General features: G+C 39.4%; 1 protein-coding gene across 1 annotated transcript in view; it reads right to left on the bottom strand.

Moving 5' to 3' along the window:
- Positions 1-2996: 2996 nt before the first annotated feature.
- Positions 2997-19335, bottom strand: part of TESPA1 (thymocyte expressed, positive selection associated 1) — a 32023-nt gene continuing 15684 nt past the window's right edge. The window contains exons 8-10 of the mRNA XM_061205650.1: positions 17866-18662; positions 16651-16744; positions 2997-3106 (exon numbers count right to left, since the gene is read on the bottom strand). Of these exons, the coding sequence (XP_061061633.1) occupies positions 2997-3106; positions 16651-16744; positions 17866-18662 (1001 nt within the window). The remainder of the gene's footprint in view (positions 3107-16650; positions 16745-17865; positions 18663-19335) is intronic.

The following is a 19335-nucleotide window of genomic DNA, read 5'->3' as shown; positions in this document are numbered from 1 at the left end:
CTCAATATCAAAAAACAAACAACCCAATCAAAAAATGGGCAGAAGATCTAAATAGACATTTCTCCAAAGAAGACATATAGATGGCCAATAGGCACATGAAAAGATGCTCATCACTGCTAATTATTAGAGAAATGCAAATCAAAACCACAATGAGGTATCACCTCACACCAGTCAGAATGGCCATCATCAAAAAATCTACAAACAATAAAGGCTGGAGAGGGTGTGGAGAAAAGGAACCCTCCTACACTGTTGGTGGGAATGTAAATTGGTAAAGTCACTATGAAGAACAGTATGGAGGTTCCTTAAAAAACTAAAAATAGAGCTATCATATGATCTGGCAGTCCCACTCCTGGGCATATATCTGTAGAAAACCATAATTTGAAAAGATACATGCACCCCAGTATTCACTGCAGCACTATTTACAATAGCCAGGACATGGAAGCAACCTAAATGTCCATCAACAGAGGGATGGATAAAGAAGATGTGGTATATATATATATATATATATATATATATATATATATATATATATATATGTATTCCATTGTGTGTGTGTATACACACACACACACACACACACACACAAATGGAATATTACTCAGTCATAAAAAAGAATGAAATAATGCCATTTGCAGCAACATGGATGGACCTAGATATTGTCATACTGAGTGAAGTAAGTCAGACAGAGAAAGACAAATATCATATGGTATTGCTTATATGTAGAATCTAAAAAAATGATACAAATGAACTTATTTACAAAACAGAAATAGAGTCACAGATGTAGAAAACAAACTTATGCTTACCAGTGGGGGGGAAAGGATGGGGAGGGATAAATTGGGAGACTGGGATTGACATATACACACTACTATATATATAACAGATAACTAATAAGGACCTACTGTAGAGCACAGGGAACTCTAGTCAATACTCTGTAATGGTCTATATGGCAAAAGAATCTAAAAAAGAATGGAGAAGTTTCCCCAGTTTCTGTGGGAGGGTAGGAGCCTAACTTAGGGGTGGGGGGAGGAGGGCTAGTTCCAAGTTGCAAAACTACCTCCTGTCAAGAAGATACCAGAAAGTTTACTTTTCCTTTGGGTAAGGACAATTAGCAAACAGAGATGGTCTAAGATGCCTGCCACTACAGCTCTTAAAAACTCTCCAGCCCTTTGTTTCCACCTAGCTAGGCAACCAGACTGGTCTATGCTCTATGACTGGCAATAGTATCAAAATAAAATAGAGTTCTGTTTGCTCACAATATCTGGTATGATTCTTTTTTCTTTAACACTCATGGTTATCCTTTCTCTCTAATCCCTCTCTCCTGATCTTTGCTATTGTCGACTAAAAAAATATTCACAACCTAAAAGTTGAGAGTTTTTTTTTTTTTTAAATAAACTTATTTATTTACTTTTGGCTGCATTGGGTCTTCGTTGCTGCGCCTGGGCTTTTCTTTAGTTGCAGCGAGCGGAGGCTACTCTTTGTTGCAGTGCGCGGGCTTCTCATTGCGGTGGCTTCTCTTGTTGTGGAGCATGGGCTCTAGGCATGTGGGCTTCAGCAGTTGTGGCACACAGCCTCAGTAGTTGTGGCGCACGGGCTTAGTTGCTCCGCGGCATGTGGGAATCTTCCGGGACCAGGGCTCGAACCCATGTCTCCTGCATTGGCAGGCAGATTCTTAACCACTGCGCCACCAGGGAAGCCCTGAGAGTTATGTTTTATTTGGTGGGAATTTTTAGGACTTCAAGCCTGGGAGGCAGAATCTCAAGTAACCCTGAGAGTACCGCTCTGAGGAGGCAAAGGAGGGGAGCTAGGATACACAGGAGTTTTGTAACAAAGGGCAGGTAGTCGGGAACATCAAAAGATTACTGTTAATTAAAGAAAATCAGATATGTCAAGTTAAGGAATTTAGCGCTTTTCTATGTATGAGAAGATGCAGGAGTACGGGCTCACTGAAATCATTCCTTTGATATGCACCTCGGCTATCTGGGGCCAGTATCCTGTGTTTTCATATCCTGAGTTTCCTCAGGGCTCACCGACTCACGTTGAAGGGCTGCAGTCACTGATGACTGTGACATCCTTTGTTTACTGGTATGGTAGGCAATATTCTAATTGTCTACCGTACACTATCTTGCAGTGTATCAGGCAACCAAGTAATACATTACTGTAAGCGCGCACGCGCGTGTGTGTGACCTCTCCCACCCTACTAAAATTTTCTTCGAGAAGGAATGTATCTTAGAGCTCTATACCACATATGGCCTGGTAGAGTCCTGTCAGTGTTCAAGCTCTGTTTATTGACAAAACATTTTCCTTCTGACACAAACCACAACTGCTTATTCTTTTTAAAAAATGCCAAGGTTTAAAAACATATTTTTATTTGTATTGTTTTCTGCCAGCAGAAAATACTGTGAATTTTTTGCAATGGCCAAGAGGAGGGACTCTGAATCCCACTCATCTCTTTTCCTATGAAGATCCAAAATTTAGGATACAGGGAGAAAATGGTTTTAGTGGGGAGGCTCCAAGGGGATCTCCTTGGATGAGGCCTCAAGAAGAAAAACAGGACACCGGTACGGTGGAAGACTTCCTGGAATTTAATTGGGAGCACAGGGGGATGAATAGAGGATCAGAGGGAATCCTACTGTAGGTTGCACCAAGGTTTCAGGGCCTGAAAGTGGGATTTGTGCTTCCTCATTTAGCTTGAGCCCTTTGAGAGTATTCCAGTAGCAACCCTTGTTCCTCAAATTTGATCATCCTTAAATCTTCTAACTGTCCTAGGCAGCGTCAAAGCTTGAGAGAAAATTAAGTATTTGTCCAGGTTACCACTGTCCGTATCATGTAGATCATGTATTCTAATACCCACAGAGTAGAAAAACCAAAGAGAAATGAAGTGACTGCCTAAGGTCTGTCTCTGTGCATGCTGTTCATGATAGCATCAGGATGGAGATTCCAAGTCTCTTACTCTGGTCTTCTGTCCGGTGTACCATGCTGCTTTTCTCCTACTGAGATCAGGAGCTGGATATTGGAGGCCATACAGCCTCCTGCAAGAGGAGGTGGGAGTTAGGCTCTTCTATGAAGCCGCTGCTGTCAGAGCATGTGCTGTGGTGGTGGTGAAAGGCTGCAGTGGGAATTTAAAAGAAACACATCATGCATTTTTTAAAAAATTGAAGTATAGTTGATTTACAATGTTGTGTTAGTTTCAGGTGTACAGCAAAGTGATTCAGTTACACATACAAATATTCTTTTTCATTATAGGTTATTACAAGATATTGAATACAATTCCCTGTGCCATACAATAAGACCTTGTTGTTTATCTGTTTTATATATAGTAGTGTGTATCTGTTAATCCCAAACTCCTAATTTATCTCTCCCCCTCTCCCACTATCCCCTTTGGTAACCATAAGTTCACTTTCTATGTCTGTGAGTATGTTTCTATTTTGTAAATAAGTTCATTTGTATCATTTTTTAGATCCCACATATAAGTGATATCATATGATATTCGTCTTTCTCTGTCTGACTTACTTCACTTAGTACGATAATCTCTAGGTCCATCCATGTTGCTGCAAATTGCATTATTTCATTCTTTTTTATGGTTGAGTAATATTTCATTGTATATATATACCATATCTTCTTTATCCATTCATCTGTCCGTGGACATATAGGTTGCTTTCATGTCTTGGCTATTGTAAATAGTGCTGCTATGAACATTCGTGTGCATGTATCTTTTTGAATTAGAGTTTTCTCTGTATATATGCCCAGGAGTGGGATTGCTGGATCATATGGTAACACTATTTTTAGTTTTTAAAAGAGCCTCCATACTGTTCTCCATAGTGCCCGCACCAATTTACATTCCCACCAACAGTGTAGGAGGGTTCCCTTTTCTCCACACCCTCTCCAGCATTTATTGTTTGTGGATTTTTTAATGATGGTCATTCCGACTGGTGTGAGGTGATACCTCATTGTAGTTTTGATTTGCATTTCTCTGATAATTAGTGATGTTGAGCATCTTTTCATGCACCTGTTGGCCACTTGTATGTCTTCTTTGGAGAAATGTCTATTTAGGTCTTCGGCTCATTTTTTGATTGGGTTGTTTGTCACATCATGCATCTTTGAGACAACTTTGTGTACTGGATTGGTAGAAACTTTCATACCCTACCTGGGGAAATGTTTCTCACTACTATAAGTAATATTTAAAGTTATTAGCAGCAGCATCAGTGGCATCAAAGAGTCATGTGACTTAGGCTTTCTGCTCTTCTCACCATGAAATGAGATTCCTGAAAAAGTTCACTTCTTAATGTTTAGACTTATAAAAGTATACCTATGCTTTTATTCTTATTCTTTTGTATAGACTGCTGAGCATTGCTGGAGGAAATGACAAAACTATTCCCAATCCATGTTCTGCACCTTGAGCTGAGCCTTGATGTTATTCACCAATTTGACTATTAATACATATTTCTATTAATAAATATTATTCTTGTCCTTTCTCCATAGTGGTGATCTCAAATCTTTATGATCCTCCTCAAATTTCCTGCCTCATGCTTTTAATGATGACCCAACAGGAAAAAGAGAGAAACCAGTAAGCATATATTTCTTGACCTCCTCTCCAGACAACCAATGTAACTGTATTCACATCTGTCCTTTTTCCTTTCCTCTAAACTCAAAGATCTGTACCTCAGTTCCTGGCTAAACCTTCCAAAAGTGCTTTGGATCTCAACTCATTCCAGCTCTCCGCTGACCTCACATCCTCATTTCCCTTCCCTCCTGAACCATGGCCTTCTCCACCCTATTGATTCTTTTCCTTCAGAAAATATACATGCTTAAAACTTCCACATCCTAGAAAACAAAACAAAACAAAACACTCCTTAGAGTCTCTTGACCCCTTTACCTACTTTGTTTGCATAATTTCCTATTCATTTTTCACATTAATATTGTAAAGCCCTGTCACACAAATAAAAATACTGTTATCAAGTTTCCTAATCATTTTCTAGTGGAAAATCCAAAGGTATAGTTGCATTGTCTTTCCTAGTGGATATTTTATGACATATGTTACTGAACACTACACCTTCCTTCTTGAAGCAGTATTTTGCCTTTTTAAACTTATACTTTAAAATATTTGCCTTCCCACTTGTTGCTTCTACTGTATTTTGTTCTTAATAAAAGGGCATTAATATTCACTTAGTTACCTAAGATGAAACCTGTAAATTTCTCTGTGTTCCTTTATTTTTCTCATCCCTTCCCTCTCCCACAAACACAAATATGGTTGGTCTTAGGCTTAGCCATTGTACATATTAAATATCTCAAAATCTCACTCTTCTTCCTCTCTATTCCCAGCACTCTTGTCTTATTTCTGGTCATTACATTTCTCCTCAATCTTTTGTGGTAGACTCTGAGATGATTTTCCTTACTCCACTGGCTCCCTATTTAATCCATCTCCCATACCTCTGCTAGAATGATCTTTCTAAAAGATAAGTCTAATCATGTCACTTCCTTCATAAATTTTTAAGTAGTTTCCTATCTTCCTAGACTAAATCAAAACACTGAAAATAACACAGAAGACTTTGTTTCATAATCTGATTTCTATTTATCTTTCCTATTCTTAATTTTGATCTTCTCCCACATATTCCCTTTCGACCACTAGGCAGAAGGTGTAGCTTCTGAAGATATAGTATTATGACATTCCATTCCTCTTTGCCTTTGAACATGTTCTCTCTCTGCCTAGGATATCAATGTCTTGTTTCTTCTTCTACCTCCCCCCATAACTTTCCCCTGTTCAACCTTTACTCGTCTGTCCAGATTCACCTGGACATGTCATCCTCTGGGAAGTTCATTTTTCTATGTCCCTATGGCATTTGATGAAATTAAATCAAAGTAATTGTGGATTTTCCTATCATGTCTTTCACTAAACTATGAGCTCCAAGTGGCCTGTGAGTGCTCCTGTTTAACCTTGCCAGTGAGTTTATACGAAGGCAAGCAAAATTCAGTGTTGACAAAGGTAGTGAGGTTATTGGTGCTTAGCTCAAAGGGTTAGGGCACAAGTTAATGAAGGTCAGATTCAAGTACAGGTAGTGAGGCTTGCTCTGATCCACAGCTACAGTCCGAGCTCCTGCAGTGTGGGCAGTGTGCACTGATGAAAACAGCACTGGTTTGGAGTCAGGAGACCTAAGTTCTAGCTCTGATTCTGATATTAACTAACTAATTACATAATCTTCCTAAGTAATTTTCCTGCTCTGAGCCTTATCAAGCATAAAACGGTTTTTGCTCTCTATGTGATTATAAGGTTTATGTGAGGTAATATCTCCAAAAAGGTTATATAATCACTAAAGGCCATTCACATGTAGGGCTAGGTGAGGTAGTGTGGATGGAGCCAAGGCCTCTGCTCTGCACATCTCCAGGAGCAATGCTTACACTACAGTCTATGTGAATGTTGACACATGAAGCCATGTGGCGTGACTGCCTTGGATACAGCCTTGGTAATCCATTGGAATATTTGAAATGTGTAACTCAGAAAATGAACATTATGTTATGCATAATGTTCTTCTGCCTTCCACAGTTCCAAAGAAGAATGAGGCAGTACAGATAAAGGGAAAGCAAAGGAAGAGAAACAAAGATGCAAAGAAGTGTAATGGCAAATACAAATTCAAAATAAGAAGTTAAATTTCCTTGTCGAGAAATAGGCTTTGCCTCCACCCCCCTTTTCTTAAAGCATGGTTCTTTTGTGTGTGTGTGTGTGGGGGGGGTGATGAGAACTCTTAAGATTTACTTTCTTAGCAACTTTCAAATTTGCAATACAATATTATTGACTACTGTATCCAGGCTGTATACTATATCCCCATAGCTTATTTATTTTATAACTGAAAGTTTGTACCTCTTGATCCCCGTAACCCATTTCACTTACCCTCCAACACTTTACCCCTCTGGCAACCCCCATCTGTTCTCTGTATAATGAGTTTTCTTTTGTTTTTAGATTCCACATAGAAGTGCAATCATATGGTATTTGTCTTCTCTGTCAGACTGATTTCCTTTAGCATAATACTCTTTTTTTTTAACGTTTTTATTGGAGTATAATTGCTTTACAATGGTGTGTTAGTTTCTGCTTTATAACAAAGTGAATCAGTTATACATATACATATATCCCCATATCTCTTCCCTCTTGCGTCTCCCTCCCTCCCACCCTCCCTATCCCACCCCTCTAGCTGGTCACAAAGCACTGAGCTGATCTCCCTGTGCTATGTGACTGCTTCCCACTAGCTATCTATTTTACATTTGGTAGTGTTTATATGTCCATATATACACTACCACTCTCTTTGTCCCAGCTTACCCTTTCCCCTCCCCGTGTCCTCAAGTCCATTCTCTAGTAGGTCTGCGCCTTTATACTCTTGAGGTCCATGTATGTTGTTGAAAATGGTAAGATTTCTTTCTTTTTTTTTTAATGGCTGAGTAGTATTCTATTGTATACATATACCACCTCTTCTTTATCCATTTATCCATTGATGGGCACAGGTTGTTTCCATATCTTGGCTATTGTAAATAGTGCTGCAATGAACACAAGGGTGCATATATCTTTTCAAATTAGTGTTTTCATTTTATTTGGATAAGCACTCAGAAAAGCATTTACTGGTAGTTCTAATTTTAATTTTTTGAGGAACCACCATACTGTGTTCCATAGCAGCTGCACCAATTTACACTCCCATCAGCAGTTCCTGAGTGTTCTCTTTTTTCCACATCCTTGCCAACACTTGATATTTGTTGTCTTTTTTACCATTTTGACAGGTGTGAGGTGAGATCACATTGTGGTTTTGACTTGCATTAGTGATGTTGAGCATCTTTTCATGTGCCTATTGACCTGATCTGTATGTCTTCCTTGGAAAAACATCTATTCAGATCCTGCTTATTTTTTAAATAGATTGTTTGTTTTTCTTATTAATTGAGTTATATGAGTTCTTACATACTTTGGATATTAACTGCTTATTGGGTATATGATTTGAAAATATCTTCTCCCATTCAGTTGGTTGCCTTTTTATTTTGTTGATGGTTTCCTTCACTGTGCAGAAGCTTTTTAGTTTGATATAGTCCTATGTGTTTACTTTTGCTTTGTTTCCATTGTTCCTGCAGTCAGAGCCAAAAAAAAAAATATTGCTAAGATCAATGTTAAGGAGCTTACTGCCTATGCTTTTTTTCCCTAGGATTTTTATGGTTTCTGGTTTTACATTCAAGTCTTTAATCCATTTTGAGTTAATTTTTATGTATGGTGTAAGATAGTGGTCCAGTTTCATACTTTTGCATGTGGTTGTCTAGTTTTCTCAACATCATTTATTGAAGAGACTCTCCTTTCTTCACTGTATCTTCTTGCCTCCTTTGTTGTAAATTGGTTAACCATATACGGGTGGGTTTATTTCTGGGCTCTCTTACCTGTTGCATCAATCTATGTGTCTGTTTTTATGCCAATGCCAAATTGTTTTTATTACTATAGTTTTGTAGTATAGTTTGAAATCGGGGAGTGTGATGCCTCCAGCTTTGTTTTTCTTTCTCAAGATTGCTTTGGCTGTTCAGGATCTTTTGTGATTCCATATAAATTTTATGATTGTGTATTTGATTTATGTGAAAAATACCCTTGGTATTTTGAAAGAGATTGTACTGAATCTGTATATTGCTTTGGGTAGTATGGAAGTTTTAATAATATTAATTCTTCTACTCCATGAGTGCAAAATATCTTTCCATTTATTTGTGTCTTCTTCAATCCTTTCATTAATGTCTTACAGTTTTCAGTGTAGAGGTCTTTCACCTCCTAGGTTAAATTTATTCTAGGTATTTTAATTTACTTTATGAAGCAATTATAAATGGGATTGTTTTCTTAATTTCTCTTTCTGATAGTTCATTGTTAGTGTTTTAAAATGCAACAGATTTTTGTATATCAATTTTGTATCCTGCACCTTTACTGAATTTGTTTATTTGTTCTCACAGTTTTTTGGAGGAGGCTTTAGGATTTTCCATATATAAAAACATGTCATCTGCAAATAGTGACAATTTTACTTCTTTCTTTCCAATTTGGATGCCTTTTATTTCTTTTTCTTGACTAATTGCTCTGGCTAGGACTTCCAGTACTATGTTGAATAAAAGTGGTGAGCGTGATCATCCTTTCCTTGCTCCTCATCTTAAAGGAAAAGCTTTCAGCTTTTCCCCATTGAGTATGATGCTGGCTGTGGGCTTGTCATATATGGCCTTTATTATGCTGAGTCATGTTCCCTCTATGCCCACTTTGTTGAGAGTTTTGATATATTTAAGTTGATAGCAAGTTAAGTTTGAATGCATTCTAAAACTCTATATTTTAACCCCCCCATCCAAATTTTGTGTTTTTTATTTTTATTTATTTTTGTTTTTTAATTGAAGTATAGTGGATTTGCAATGTTGTACAAATCTCTGCTGTACAGCAAAGTGACTCAGTTTTTCACATTATACATTCTTTTAAAATATTCTTTTCCATTATGGTTTGTCCCAGGAGATTGGATATAGTTCCCTCTGCTATATAGTAGGACCTTGTTGTTTCACATTTTGTGTTTTTGATGTCACATTTTACATCTTTTTATTTTGTGTACCTCTTACCTAATTATTTTAGTTCTAGTTATTTTTACTGCTTTTGTATTTTAACCTTCATACTGGATTTATAAGTTATTAATCCACTATCTTTAATATATATTTACCTTTACCAGTGAGATTTTCACTTTCATATGTTCTCTTGTTAGTAATTAGTGCCCCCTTTTTTCAGCTTAATGAAGGTTCTTTAACATTTACTGCAAGACTGGTTTAGTGGTGATGAACTCCTTTAGCTTTTGTTTGTCTGGAAAGTTCTTCATCTTTTTTTCAATTCTAAATGATTACCTTGCTGGGTAGAGTATTAATTGGTTGGAAGTTTATTTCTTTCAGCACTTTGAATATATCATGCCACTCCCAGCCTGCAGTTTTTGCTGAGAAATTGGCTGATAGTCTTATGGGGGTTAGCTTCTGCATAACAAGTTGTTTTTCTCTTGCTATTTTTAAGAGTCTCTCTTTATCTTTAACGTTTGACATTTTAATTATAATCTTGGTGTGGCTCTCTTTGGGCTCATCTTGTGTGGAATACTCTGGGCTTCTTGGATCTAGATGTCTGTTTCCGTCACAAAGTTAGGGACATTTTCAGCCATTATTTCTTCAAATATGTTTTCTGCCCCTTTCTTTCTCTCTTCTCCTTCTGGTACCCCTACAATTCAAATGTTATTCCTCTTGATGTTGCCTCATAGGTCCTTTAAGCTATCTTCACTTTTTAAATTTCTTTTTTCTTTTTGCTGCTCTGTTGGGTGAGTTCCACTGCTATGTCTTCCAGATCACTGATTCTTTCTTCTGCTTCATCTAGTGTGCTGTTGAACACTGCTAATGTACATTTCAGTTCAGTTATTGTATTCTTCAAACCTGTGATGTTTGTTTTCTACTTTCTTTTATTATCTATAACTTTGTTTAAAGTTCTCACTGTGTTTATCCATTCTTCTCCTGTGTTTGGTGAGCACTTTAATGACCATTACTTTGAACGCTTTATCAGGTAAATTACTTGTCTCCGTTTCATTGAGGTTTTTTTGTTTCTTTTCCCTGGGTTTTTATCTTGTTCTTTCATTTGAAACATATTCCTTTGACTCCTCATTTTTGCTTGACTCTCTGTGTTGTTTCTATGTGAAATAGCTAGGTCTCCCAGTCTTGACGGAATGGCCTTGTGTAGGATATGAACCTTATCATTTAACCTTTCCCTAGCTTGTTGTCTCTCAAACATTTGTGTTTGTCTAAGCAGCCTGATTTATTCTTGGTAGGTCCCAGTTGTTGAGAATGTGCCATGACCTGTGAGTGTCCTAGAGGAGGGATCTCAGTTTTGGGCTGATTGAAAGTTAGACCTCCAGGCAGCAGCTTTTAAGATATGCAAATATATACGGTCCTGTGGGACTGAAATTGTAGACTCTGCTGGCATCAAGACCAAGAACCCGGAGGCGTCCCTTTGAGAATGTTGCAAAATTCTGGGCTCCAGTTGAGTGTATAAGCACCTTTCTGGGAGGTACTGGTGAGTTGTAGTGAAGTCAAGTGAGAGTACTGGCTAATGTTCCCTGAGAACACTTCTGTAGCATCTAGATGTGTGGTTAACTTGAATCCTACTTCTCAGGCTGACGCTCCAGGACAAGCAAATAGGCCTTTTGCACGGGAAGACTGGGGGTTGTTTCAGTCTGCTGTCTGTGCAGTGCCCTGGGGGTGGTAGCCGGCCAAGAACTATCTCTCTAATTGTTTCAGACCTGTGGAGCCCAGAAAGGCAATCCTATTGGCCATCAGAACTAGGTTGACTCAAGGAGCATTCCCTGTGTGGGCTGTGCTCACCTGGCCACTTTGGTAGGGCCATGGGGGAGTAGTGCACAGGGGCAGGTCACTCACCTGGCAGGTTAAAACATGTTTCTTTAGGAAACTTGTAAATTCTTTGTTTCTTTGAAATGTATGTAAATCTTTTTTAAAGGCTAAATAAGCCCCTTGACACCTTTACAAACCAGAAATGTCTCTCTCAAGGATATGGAAGCCATTGCTTTGAAATGTATCAAGGATCATAGAGCCCCCATCTCCCAGTCTCCAGTCTAACTTAGATGCCTGGCTCCAACTGCAAAACCACGAATTGCCGTAAAAACATGAGAGGTATTTATTATTCCTCTGGCTAAAGGCAATTAGCTAATATGGTTGGCCGCCTCAGTTACCAGGTGAATCTAGGATGAACTATGTGTGAAAAATGGCGCTGTCAAGTCCTCTTACTTGAGGACTAGTTATTGTTTATTTTGACAACATGTATGTAATGGGTTGTATCTTCTTGGATATATAAGAGGGTAAGATCCCTTTCTGTCTCTGCAGTCTCTTTAGCACATCTTTTGCCTGCGATGCACATCATATTCTGGTTTAATGCTTATTCAAAAACAAAACTTTTTTCTTTCTCTTATACCTTTCTGGAGAGGGATTCTGGGGTGGCAGAAGATTTTGTTTTTAATTATATTTCCCCCACAGACACAAAACAACCTTGGTAAGAATTGTAAATGAGGCAGAAAAATAATTATCACATTCTCATAGTCCTCTCTCTCTTTCCTCTCCCTTTTCTTATCTCTCCTTACACTTCCTATCTGATAGTTCCTCTTGAGAATTTATTTTGGTATAAAAATAACTGTGCCCAGGGTCATCACCTATAAAATGGGGAACAATAAAACAACTTATATCACAGGATTAAGTGACTTAATTCCCACAAAGTGCTAAGGATAGTGTGTGACATGTAATAAGCACTATATATATTTGTTATTGTTAATATTATCATATGGCAAAATCTTTCATCAAAGAGCAAGTCTGTAGCTACCTGGCTCACAGAGTTTCCACCAAGTACAAACAGATAGTGTGTTGAGTTACCCATCATTTGGGATTATCTCAGACTAGTTTTCTTCTTTATCCTGTGCTCTGCACCAGCCTCCCCACCTAATCCTTCCTGACTCTTCTCCCACTGCTGTTAGCAGTGTTGACAATAAAATGAAACCTCTCACCTCTAGATATGACCACTTCACAAACAGGATATATATTATGCTGTGCTACCTCAGATCTGGTAAAAGAAACAACAACAACAACAAAATAAAAATAAAAATAAAAATATTCTCCTTAGCCCTGCTTCTCATAAATGTGGTAAAGGTCAAATGATTTAAATTTCAGCAACAGGGCACCAATAAAAGGGCCGTGAAGTTGAAATTCTTGAGCAAGGTGCAAATTATGAGGGATGAGTGTCATTCTTTTCCAGGAACTTGGAGGAAGATTAAGACTTCTCTGGAAGAGACTAAAAGATGGAGTGGGAGGGATGATAGCTGATAGCTGGGAACAAGATCCTCTTTTAACAGAAAATGTGCCCTTGTGCTAATTACAGAAAGGCGCTCATCTTATATAGATAAATTAGGGGAAAAAAAGAAACTCCCTCTTAGAAGAAGAAGACCCTAGAGATTATGGAAGGTAAGCTCAGTAGAGCTGGGTTCCAACCCCTATTTGCCTCTTCAAGTGAGTGTCTTTGTGAAATATGAGGACCACACAACCAGACACAGCTGCTGGCTGGGTGCTGCTACCACTTTCTATCTATGCTTGCACCTCTCCTATGCTTGATAACAAGTAGTAGATTAACACCTGGGACTAGATACAGAGATCCTGCGGATAATTACAGATCCTGGAAGGGGCAGTAGATCTGAGGAACTGTCCCACCTAGTTCTGCCTTTGATGGTGGTGAGTGAATTTCCCTACCCATGTTTCTTATGCAGTCTTTAATCTTGGCAGTACTGAGTTGTTTTCATAGCTACTTCCCACTCCTTGTGATCTCCTAAAGGATGATAGAGGAGTGGATTGAGAGAGATAGCTTATAGCTTTGTGAGAAGATTATTAAAGAAACTCATAGAACATTGGAATGATTTGGGAACCACTGTGACCCCCTGCCTCAGCTGAAGTCTGTGTCAGTGAAGAAGAGATCTCTCATTTTTCTAGGGGAATCATAAAAGGAAAATCTATAAAATCACCTCCTCATTTACCTGAGAGGCTAAGTGCATTGAATTTCTAAAGTTACTGTGTTTCATTGAATCTGATAAACCATTGTTTGTAAGACATAATTATTTTTGTATTCCATTAAGAAGACAAGTATATGTATTTCATACATATATACACCCCCACACACACAAGTATATTGGTTGACACTGCCAAATGTTAGACCCATTCTATTTCAGAGATATTCAAGTGCAGAAAAATGTACATCTTAGAATAAGTGAAATACAGCATCTCTAACCACAGTAACTCCTGCTGTAATGAAATCCCATCACCCTAGCAGAAAATGGAGTCTAGTTACATCTAGTTACTTATTTGAAATGTTTAACTCCTAGAAACTTCCTCCCTGGCAACTTAATTCCAATCTTTCTGTATACTGACCTTTAGTCAAAGATGGGATGTTTGTGAGAGGAACTGATGTTTTGGGTATTGCATGAATTGTCTAGAAAGGTATAATCATATAGATCCTGCACAGCTGCTTTGCTGGACATCTTGGCATTTTCTTGTGCAAGGCTGACATCTGCTGGACAACTAACACTTGAGCAAAGCTTTGTTTTGCTATTTTAGAATAAATTAAAATTTTTGGCAGGGAAACCTAGCTGTGGTGCATATACTCCACATTTTCTATTTGAATTTGATAAGTTTAGCAGTTAATTTCCTTTTCAAATTTCATATGCTGTGGCTGAGTTTCAATGAGCTTTAGAATGAGAGCTTAGCCTCAGGGCATCTTTAATATGTGAGGATAAAGCCCTTTAATTAAACTAGTCTTTCTTAACCCTCATGGGGTGCCAGAATCACTGTCTGTGGTAGACTGTTTATAATGATGCCCACAGCAACCCTCCCATTCCACATTGCCTTTTCACAGTGTGACTTTGCCACTCCTATTAAAAAAGTAAAGTCTGTTTTCCTTCCTTTTGAATCTAGGTTGGCTTTGTGCTTTGATTTGAGCAATAACATGCGGTAGAGGGGGCATTGTACAACTTAAAACATATCCTTAAAAAGAGCCATTGCAACTTCAGTTTTTGCTGAACATCCACGTAAGAAGGACAAGTTAGACTACTGAAGAATGACTCACCACATGGAGAGAGTGCCTGCCTGGCTGACAGTCAGCAGCGAGATTCAGCACCAAGGCTAGCACCAATAGGGTGAGCCCATTTAGACCTTCTAGGCCAGCCCAGTCAACTAGCCAAAAGTAGCTGCATAAGTGAACTCAGATGAACCAAGCAGAAGAATCCCCCCAGTAAACCCACGAAATAGCAAGAAATAATAACTAAGTTTTCCTTTAAGTCACTACATTTTGGGTGGTTTATTATGCAAAAATAGGTAACTGCTAACACTAGGAAACTTTTAAAGAAGAATAAACAATAATGCCCAAGTCCAAACCTAAGAGATTTGTATTTAATTCTATTAGGTGGAGTCCAGGAAATAGCAATTTTTTAAAAAGCTTGTAAGATTGGGATTCACTGATCTAAATATTTTGCCCATGATTACCTTTTCTAAAATCAGCAGCAGCAGCAACAACAACATCATAACAGTTATTCCAGCATGGTACATTACCTTCACAAACTCTCTGTGAGGTTTCATAGGAACAAACAAAGTTAAGTGATTTTGGCAAGATTATTGAGCTAGTAGGAGGTAGGTCATTTGACTCCATATCTTAAATTTTTTCAACTACATATAGTAGGTTGCTGTCTTCTGATATTTACCTCTTTTGTGAGTGACTGATACATACAAGCTATATATCTGGAGATGAAAGTTATGAGTAAGAGAGAAAGTAGAGTGATTAGGACCCTAAAACCACAGATAATTAGAATTAAAGGAGTTAGAATCATAAAGACCTTTGTGATTCTGGACCAGTAACAATGAAATTTTGGTGTTAAACAAAAAGCTATTGGACTAGGAAGTGCAGTAAATAGTACTAAGACGTTCAAAATGGAGGGAACCCTAAGCAAGATGATTCATTTACTTAATTCAAGAAATATTTCAATTCTTCCTATCTTGGAAAAATCATTATCTCTGATGCCATATTCTCTGTGGTCCTAGCGGATAGGCAGTTGAAATAGCAGGAGATTAATTTCTGCTTAGTTTAAATAATAAATCTTTAGCCAAAATTTTCAAAAAATAAAGGAAAGCTCTGAAAGAGTTAATACTCGAAATTCATATCTAGAGGAAAGACATTTTAGCTGCAATAACTACCTACGTGAGATTCATTGTCCTTTGAGGAGGGAAGGAGAGCTATGTACATCAGACCCTAGCTGCAGAATGGAACTCAGAGCCTAAATGAACATAGATGTGAGATACATTGAGGACTCTTGCCTAAGTCCTATGATTTGGGCTGATTAGAAAGTAGCTAAAAGCAGGTGCTGGGGTATAAATCTCCATGGTTGGTCTTCATCTGGTTGGTCTTCACCTGTTGCAAACTACAATGCTTCTCAAACTTCAATGTGCAAGTAAATCACCTAAGGATCTTAATAAAATTTGATCCATTAGGTCGGGGGTGGGGAAGGGCTGGGATTCCACATTTCTAACAAAATCCCAAATGATGCTAATACTACTGATCTGCAGACTACATTTTGAATATTAAGGTTATACAGAATTTTCCCCCCAAACAACAGTTCTCAGACTGTGATCACCAGACCAACAGCATTGACATCACTTGAGAATTTGTTAGAAATGCAAATACCTAGGCCCTGTCCAGATCTATTCAATCAGAAACTCTGGGAGTTGGGACCCAGCCATCCGTAGTGTCACAAGCTCTCCAGGTGATTTTGATGCTAAAGTTTGAGAACCACTGATCTAGCAAAGTATTTATCCAGCCATAATAGAATTACCCTAGGAGCTTAAAAGCAAAAAAATCAGTCCCTGGGCTCCACGCCATACCAATTAAATCAGAAGGCAGGATGTGGGACACTTCACTGTGAGTATTTTTAAAAATCTTCCCATGTGCTTACAATGTGCAGTGAGGTTTGAGAACCGCGCACACACACACACACACACACGAGAGAGAGAGAGAGAGAGAGAGAGAGAGAGAGAGAGAGAGAGAGAGAGATCCACTTCACTTACTTCCTGAGTCTTTGCCAGCAAACGTCTGGTAGAGGTGGTGGTTTCTGGATCTGCTGGGCCAGTGGCTCTCCTCCTCCTCACTGTTGCTTTGCACCTGTAACCAAGATCCCGGCAGAACTCAGTCAGTGCCAGTGTTGGAGAAAAGTGCTGAATGGCAGATAGCTGTAAGGGAAAGAGGCTGAATGTACTTGAGAGACTTGGCCTCTTCTCTTGTGGTAGGAGCCTGGTAGTGAGGAAGGCAGGAACAGCTCTACATTCAATGAGAGGTGACACACATGCAAATGGCACTGCAAATCATCATGGCTTCTCTTTGTGGCAAGGATTTGAGGGCTTTTCCTCGAGACTCTAGCACTTGATGGCAGTACTGTCTATAGACCCAGGCAAGAAGAATTCCGAGTTTTAGAGAGCTCATGGGATGAAGAGTTGGTGGACCTAGAGGATGTGTCCACTTTGATCTCGTACTACCCCTTCTAGACCATGCTCTGGATACCCAGAATTCCCCCAAATGCTATTCAAATGGCCCCAAGCCTGTTTCAGGGAAACACATTGGCTTTGCCTGGTGTCTTTTCTCTCAAAGACCAGCATTTCTCCTAGTGTATGCACTCCCAGGCCTGAGTGATGACTAATGGTGGTTATATGTGTGGGTAGGGGGTTTGTGGCATTTGTATATGCCGGCTGGGGTGTTCACATATGTATGTGCAAAATCCCTTATGGTGCAGGGCAGATCTGGCCATGGGAAGAGAAGGAGACAGGATAGGGAGGGGCTCTGCCCACCCTGCCATGTTCTAGCACTGAAGTCCTAAGAGTGAGAATTCTAGATTTGAACCTGAACTTCTAGGACTTTGTGGTTACATACTTGTCAAGGTAGAAGAGAAGATTTTATTTAATCGTGTTTAGCCTAGTGCGTAACCTCTATCTGTACTCTTGTGTGGATCCCACAAATGACAGGGGCAGGTGTGCTTGATGAGAAACTTCAGTGAAGATCAGATTAGGTAAGGAATTAGAAAAATAGTGCTAGAAACCTGGGCACTCTTAAGAAACCAGGCTCATTTCTTTTTCTCCCTCCTTGTATATTAACCCATTCCCAAAGGTTTCTGAATGTAATTCAAGAATTGATATATCTGGCAAGGAAAAGGAGCCTGGATTTCCTTTACCCAAGGGCAGGAATCCAGAGCCTTTCTCTGCCAGCCTCTCCCTCACTTTCAACCCACTCACCTCCAAGTCCAAAGTGTCCTGCAGCTGCTGGGTTAGAGATCGGTGCAGTTCTGTTCTCTCTTGGCCCTGTTTCCATTGCTGTTGGATGATGGACAGGTCCAGTGATTTAACCTTCCTGCCCATGGGATTCTTCTGAAACAGACTCTTTCTTGCTCTGCTCTTTCTTTTCCAGAAGGTCTCATCCTTGGCTAAATGGGCTTCCTTACTGGTGGCTTGTAGACCCCACAGCTGTCTCTTTACCTGTGCAGGGTCTGTGCTCCACTGTAGATCTGCCCTGGGCAGAGAATGTGTGCAACAGGGGTTAGAATCCAGAGTTTCTGATGGTTCTTGCAATGTGGACATCCCCTGCTGTGTTTCCTCTTTAAAGCAGAGGGCACATGGACAGGAAGAAGTGGGCAGCTTTGTACCCCTGATGGGGGGCACAGGATCTCCCTGTGGGACTGGCCCAAACCCAGGGTCTTGCTGGAGGACCAACTTCTCTCCTCGCACTCTGTCCATCACTTCCCACACCACCTGGTCTAAACTGTTCCTTTTGGGGGTGTGGTCGGGTGGTGATAGCCTATCTCGTGGGCATGTGTACAGGCACATTTTGGAGATGGCTTTCCGGAGGCGCTCTCTGGGTGAGTGAGGTTCAGGTTCTGGGGCCAGAATCTTGACGGATGGCACATCAGTTGGGTTGCAATTCCAGAACATGTGGGATGGTGTGAACTTTTGGACAGGGGTCTTAGATACGTAGGAGTAGAGACAGAAGAAGGCATCGGCGGTGACGGCCAGTGTTTGCACTTGCTTAAACCTGCCTGAGTGCAAGGGTTGAAGATGGTGAGTCTAGGGGTCATCAGCAAATTACTTCTTGAATCTTTCCCTTCAATAGCCTTCCTAAAACCCAAAATTCAGAAAGAAGGTGCCATTTTCTCTACCAGCGTTTCTCCCATTTAGATTTCTGACATCCAGGATTCTCTTTCTTGACCTTCTTGACTTTTTGACTCCCTATCCCAAATAGTCCAAAAATTAATTCTATATGGGATGAAAAACTTTTCTGTATCTTGATTTAGCATATCCTTTCTGCTGTCAGTATACAATGGTCTCTATCACTGTGTTTGCCTTAGATGACAAACATGACTAGAAAGGGCAAAACTAACATTATTTTCTTAGTAAGAAACCTTTAGGGTTATAGAAGTCTTCTGTGATAGTAGCAAATTTGAGGGATAGCAAATACTAGGCAATGGACAGGGGTAGAGAAATTTAGATGGACTATATCATTTCTGCTAGACTTTGCTTCTCAAAGAGTGGCCAGTAGTCCAGTAGCATTGGCATTACTTGGGAATTTATTGTAAATACAGACTCTCAGCCTGTATCCCACACATTTTAACAATATCCTTCAGTAATTCATACATACACCCATGTTGGAAAAGCACTGTGATAAACCATATACCCAATTAAACTGTAAGTGTCCTAAAGGCAAGAATCATG

Source organism: Eubalaena glacialis, chromosome 11, assembly GCF_028564815.1.
Source record: "Eubalaena glacialis isolate mEubGla1 chromosome 11, mEubGla1.1.hap2.+ XY, whole genome shotgun sequence".
Classification (NCBI taxonomy): domain Eukaryota; kingdom Metazoa; phylum Chordata; class Mammalia; order Artiodactyla; family Balaenidae; genus Eubalaena; species Eubalaena glacialis.
Note: the sequence above shows the minus strand (reverse complement) of the source record. Positions and strands in the feature narration are given on the sequence as shown.